Source organism: Danio rerio, chromosome 2 (genome assembly GCF_049306965.1).
Source record: "Danio rerio strain Tuebingen ecotype United States chromosome 2, GRCz12tu, whole genome shotgun sequence".
Lineage (NCBI taxonomy): Eukaryota > Metazoa > Chordata > Actinopteri > Cypriniformes > Danionidae > Danio > Danio rerio.
In genome coordinates this window covers 62098545-62105058 of record NC_133177.1, presented here as the reverse complement: position 1 = coordinate 62105058, position 6514 = coordinate 62098545, and the positions used below count along the sequence as shown (strand labels likewise).

Below are 6514 nucleotides of genomic sequence, written 5' to 3'. Positions count from 1 at the left end.
ACTTTTAATTATATGTTATTATTAATAATTATTAATATTCATCTATGTGAAGACATTGATCATGTTAATGATTTCTCACAGTAGTTGTCAACAATGATTTAACAAGTTAGACAAATATCAATACGCAACACTTCATTTGTCTGAAATTGTTTTTAAAGTTTTTTTTAATATATAACTTAAAGTAATTTTCAAATTTACACTAATGCAAGTGTGATTTAAAAAGAATACCTATAAAAATATTAGATGCAGCTTACTCATATGTGGTGCTATGGTGAGCTATTTTTAGAACAGGCTCGCGGGCAACTCATGTGAACCTGGCGGGCTACCTGGTGCCCACCGGCACCATGTTGGTGACCCCTGGTGTACAGTGTAGTGAAATATCAGAGAATGTCTGAGGTGCTTACATGTGTGACTAATTTAGTCCAAAAATAGTCAATTTAGACTAAAATAGTCCCTCCCTAAAGGACTGATAGCTCCACCCTAAAGGACTAATAGTCCCGCCCTAAATGATTGATAGCTCCACCCTAAAGGACTGATAGTCCCGCCCTAAAGGACTAATAGTCCCGCCCTAAAGGACTGATAGCTCCACCCTAAAGGACTGATGAAACCTGCTGCTGGTGGACACACCGGGGTTCTTCGACACCGATTTAACAGAAGAACAGGTTCAACATGAAGTGATCAGCTGCCTATCTTTGAGTTCTCCTGGTCCTCATGCGTTTCTTCTGGTTATACCGATAGAGAGATACACAGAAGAGCAGCAGCGAACCGTACAGAAGATCCTGGAGATGTTTAATGAAGACATCAGCCGATACACCATCCTCATATTCACACACGCTGACAGACTTAATGGAGGATCCATTCAAGAGTTCATAATGAATCAAAAGCAGAAGATACAGGAGCTCGTGGAGAAATTCGGAAGCCGTTTCGTGGCCTTCAACAACAAAAACCTTGAAAACCGAGAACAAGTGACACGACTCCTTCAGAAAGTGGATGAACTGATGATCCAGAATGAAAACCGTCACTTCAGCAGTGAGGTTACACAGATAATGCAGCAGGCTCAGAGGATTATAGAGGAGAGAGTGCAGAAAATGAAGGAGGAGGTGAGGAGAATGGCTGATAATCGCTGGGCTGCATTCATTGCATCACTAAATAAAGAAAAACAAGAAATGGACAGAGAAAAGAAATGTAGACAAGACAAGATCAAGCAGATTGAGGCGGATATAAAGAAGGAAGAACAGAAAATACAGCAGCTCAGGGTGAATCTGTGGAATGAGCAGCAGCACATGAGAGGATTTCAGGAGAGAGAAAGAATTGAGGAGGAGGAGAGAGACAGAAGACAAGAAGAAAAAAGGAGGAATATGGTGACCTGGATCCTGGAGGAGGAGCAGAGGAGGCTGGGGGGAGAAGAAGAGCAGCAGAACAATTCAGAGAAATACAGGAAGATTCTGGTGATGCTCTCTCTGTTTTTGATGGGTGTTGGAGCTGGATATGCTCCTGCACTCTTGGCATTTCTGTTTCCTGCGGCTCCGGTGGCTGAAGCTGGATTGGCGGCCCAGATTTTGGCCGACTTGTTGGGTTCAGGAGCTTTTGTAAATGCAGGTTTTGCTTTAAAATTCACTGCAGCCGCCATGGCTGGCGCTGCTAGAGTGGCATCGATGACCCAATGCACCATCCAATGATCCATTCACATGTGAAAACCATGCAGAGTCCTCATTTAAAAATCACAGTTATGCTCCTTTAGTTCTTTTTTAATCATTGCGTGCTGTCGGGTTGTTTTCATCCACTTTGGGCTGGTTTTGGGTCTTTATTTGGCCACAGAGTTCTCTGTGTTTCAGCAAATGGGATGATTTCTGCTGACTAATCTTATTTTAAGTAAACATAGTAAGTGTATTTACACACACACACACACACACACACACACACACACACACTATAATCTGCTGTTTTACTTCACTATACATATAAACAGGAACTCCATACAAATCAACAGGAAAAATGACCAATGTTACCTCTTCTCATCAGGGAAAACCAGCTCAAATCAAGAATGCATGATTATATAATCATTACAACCATTAAATGTGATAATAATGAAAGTCAATGGGGCAAAAACAGCACCAACATCACCAAAGGGTAGTCAATTTGAACAATACACAAGGGTTAATCTCTAAAGTTGTATTATTACACAATTTTTCAATCCAGTATCATTGAAACTACGTGCCTCAGCCGACATTTACATACATTATACAAAACATAAATACGTTGCTCCTGGTACATTTTGTTACAGGTTTCAAATGACAAATCCACTAGAGGGCGCTGTCTATATTTCCAAAAATCTGAAATGCGATGTTTGGGTTTTGTTTTGTATTTATCTGATGATAAATCCACTAGAGGGCTCTGTCTGAATCTAAAATACTTCACTTCTGTACATTTTGCCGCACGTTTCAGATGGCAAATCCACTAGAGGGCGATGTCTACATTTTTGCGAATCTAAAATATGTTAATTGGCGTAAGTTTTGTTACTTTAGGTATGTTTTGTTGTTCAATTCAGACGCACATCCTTCTTGTACATGAGAAGACGGAGCTTGTCTTACATATCAGCTAGCGAACCGCTGAGCTAAACCCTTCGCTTAACCCAACCAATAGTGTTTTCACAAGCAGACATAAAATAATATTGCATCTTGGTTACATAATTTTACGTTGATTTTATATTGCATTTACCTGTTCTGTGGTAGAGTGACCATACAAAGTGAGCTACGAGAAAACTGACCACACCTGAAAAGTTGTTCATATGAAGATAGATAGGTGACGCAAACATATTTATAGACAGCATTAAGTCGTTTTGTGGTGTTTTTGTGTGTGTGTGTTTGTGTGCGCGCGCAAAGCATTAAAAATAATCCTTTATTCATAGATAATACGTCCCTGTAAATATCATTAATGTGAAAAGGAACAAAATTGTCTGTCGTCATACAGCCCCCTAGTGTTTATTTTACCAGAAACCTCAATTAACGTGTGTTAAAGTACATTTTTGCAGTTTTTACAAAAGCGTGTATTTCCAATGAGCCTGTGTTACAAGTGTTTTCTTCTGATAATTGTATAGTTCACCCAAATTTACAATTCTTTCATGCTTTATTTGTTCTAAACATGCTTGAATTTCTTTCTTCTGTGATCATGTTCTTCAGTTTTTGTGCACCTACAAATATTCTCACATCCATTTTTGCTGATTATTTATACATATAATATTAATGAATTACATAAATCTAAATAAAATCAACCAGAATGTGCGTTTGTGTAGCACGAGGTATAGCTATAGTCTGTTACATAATTAATATTTTTACATTTTAAAACGTACCTTCAATTTGGCCTATCAATATTAAGCTAGTAGTTTTGTCTATTGCGTTTGTAAATCTGTTATTCCTCTTGATTTGTATGACTTCTTATGTGTAGCACTTTGGTCAGTCTTGTGGCTGTTTTTAAATGTGCTTTATAAACAAATGAACTTAAAGAGCCCATATTATGGGTTTTTGAAAATTCCCCTCCATGTAGTGTGTAACACAGCTCTAAGTGAAGTGAAGTATCCAGCTAAGGCTTAAATCTGTTAGTGTACAGTGTTTAAAACGGTTGATTCATCTATAAAAGAGTCGACTCATAGTGCTTCAAACGAGTCGCCTTGATACCGAGTCATTAGGTGTTTCGCCATGACGTACGAACGAAACCAAGTTATTCACGTGCACGCGCAAACCCGGGAGATTTCAAACCTGAGGCCCCGCCCTCTGACGCAGAAACCCAGACACACACACACACACACCCACAAACACACGCACACAAACATGCCGGTCGATTGAAGTCACACTGCAGATGGACATTATCGATTCTCTACCCAGAGATGAAACCTCAGCATTATAACCAAGCAGTTGGAAACTACTGGAAACTACATGCTACAAAGAATACTTCATCTGCGTTTGTTAAAGGAAGGATCAGTAAAGAGTAACTTACTGCTGGACGTCAGGATGGATTTTTCTTCCTCCATTTCTCAAATGTAAGTATGTGCGATTAAAGTTGCCTCGTTGACTCTAGCTTGCAAATGTATTTAGTTGTGATTTGTTACTTGTAACCGCGTGTACTGTATCAGGTTAACTGGCTATATTCTCTTATCGCGTGCAAAGTCACATTAAAAACGCGACGCGTGCTGTTTGTTTACGGAGCTCCGTGGTAGAGGTCAGCATTCCCGCGGCTGTCCCCGCGCCAGATTTCTGCGGCGCGGGAATAAATTTCCGAATCAATCGCGGGAGCGGTCGGTAACAGGTTTAATTTGGGACGGGAGCGGGCTGTCTAGCAATATCGTGGATATTGCTATGCGAATGAGACAGAGCTTTGCCTGCCTGTGTGTCTGCTTGGCGCTTGTGTGTATGTGTTAGTGCGCGCGTATGAGAGAGAGAGAGCTCTGTCTGGCTGTCTCTGGACTGTTTTGCTGGGTGATTTTCGGTTATGTTCTCCCCCGCTCTTTAGCGGGATCGGGCACGGCGGGCAGAAAACGGGGCGGTTCGGGCACCGGGACAAGAAATTCTAAATATAAGCGGGAGCGGTCGGGTTCAGGCTAAAACCTGGCGGGTGCGGGCGGAAGCGGGAGCGTTGTCGTCCAGAGGTGTGTGTGTGTTTGTGTGTTTGTGTGGCAGCTAAAATCCACGCCTACACTATGGAGCGTGTATGAACTGTGATTACTGTTATATTGCTGATTAGCTGTTTGGCATTTCATTCTCTGACTGAAGGCAGTCGACCAATCGTGACAGACTGTCATCGGTCCAATCAGCGCAGATTAGCTTCGCGCTAAGGAGGGGTTTGGGAACAAATGAATCACTGGACGATTCACACAGGAGTCGCTGGGATAATTAGGTAAAAATAAATGCAGATTATAAGATCATGAAAGTGTTTTTTGACCTTGCATGCATATTAAACTTTTGTTGGAGACCCTTACAACCAAGATATGACCCTATTTCATGTATAATATGGGCTCTTTAATTAATTAAGGCTATAATCTCAAACTTGTTTTCCAAGGCCTTGTTTTTTAATGCTTCCCAAAATTGACTGGATAAGGCTTGTTTTGACCCCTTAACAGTGGAATCCCTGCTAAAAAATCCAGCTTAAACCAGCCTAGGCTGGTTTTAGCTGGTCGACCAGGCTGGTTTTAGAGGGGTTTTGGCCACTTCCAGGCTGTTTCCAGCCATTTCCAGCCTGGTCTAACCTGGTCAGGCTGGAAAATGACCAGCCAAATCCAGCTAAAACCAGCTTGACCAGCCTGGTTTAAGCTGGATATAGCTGGTTTTGGCTGGACTTCCAGCTTGGCTAGGCTGGTCAAGCTGGTTTTAGCTGGTCATCTCCCAGCCTGACCAGCTAAGACCAGGCTGGAAATGGCTGGAAACCAGCCTGGAAGTGGCCAAAACCCCTCTAAAACCAGCCTGGTCGCAGCTAAAACCAGCCAACCACCTTAGGCTGGTTTAAGCTGGATTTTTCAGCAGAGATGTGCTTTAAAAATATCAATAAACGTTTTCAAAGACATGTTTCAGTGTAGCGTGTTTGTTTTCCAGGTGCCTCTTTTTTAATACTTCCACTAATGAACTACTTAAGCTTTGATTTTGACCCTTGACGAGTAGAGCCCTGCTGAAAAATCCAGCTTAAACCAGCCTAGGCTGGTTGGCTGGTTTTAGCTGGTCGACCAGGCTGGTATTAGAGGGGTTTTGGCCATTTCCAGGCTGGTTTCCAGCCATTTCCAGCCTGGTCTTAGCTGGTCAGGCTGGGAGATGACCAGCTAAAACCAGCTTGACCAGCCTAGCCAGGCTGGGAGCCCAGCCAAAACCAGCTATGTCCAGCTTAAACCAGGCTGGTCAAGCTGGTTTTAGCTGGATTTAGCTGGTCATTTTCCAGCCTGACCAGCTAAGACCAGGCTGGAAATGGCTGGAAACCAGCCTGGAAATGGCCAAAACCCCTCTAAAACCAGCCTGGTTAACCAGCCAACCAGCCTAGGCTGGTTTAATTTGGATTTTTCAGCAGGGCGAAGTGCTTTATATGTAACAATAAACTTCTTTAAAGATGTGTTAACAGGCAGTTTTAGCTGTGTATTTGAGGCTAGGCAGGTGTGTATTTAGGTAAGTTTTCCTTTAAATTGTGTATTTAAGACTTATCCAATCAGAATTAAAACAAAATGTAATAAAAATGTCCAGATATCTTTGTAACCATGCAGTTTGTTTTGTGTTTAGGCTAACTTGCTAAATGCTAAGTTTTATCTTTGTGTTGTAAATGAATGTAAAGTGAGCACAGAGGGTTAAAATAACTTCAGACTGAGTATTTTTTGACACAATGGCAGTTGTGCAAAATCTGGAGATGATTACCAGAATATAATAAGAGATCGTCAGGAAATGTTTATTAGCAAAGTGTCCTTGCAGTAGCGCATTTCCTCCGCGGCTGTCGCTGTGCCGACAAAAGCTGAAGATACAAGAGCTCGTGGAGAGATTCGGAAGCC

The 6514-nt window shown here is 41.8% G+C and overlaps 1 protein-coding gene across 1 annotated transcript; it reads left to right on the top strand.

The window, feature by feature from the left end:
* Nucleotides 1-605: 605 nt before the first annotated feature.
* On the top strand, nt 606-3303 carry LOC137487402 (GTPase IMAP family member 7-like; the record flags this gene model as incomplete). Its single annotated transcript, XM_068213050.2, has 1 exon — nt 606-3303. A coding segment is annotated over one exon (1074 nt), but the record flags the coding sequence as incomplete, so codon positions are not given.
* Nucleotides 3304-6514: the final 3211 nt, after the last annotated feature.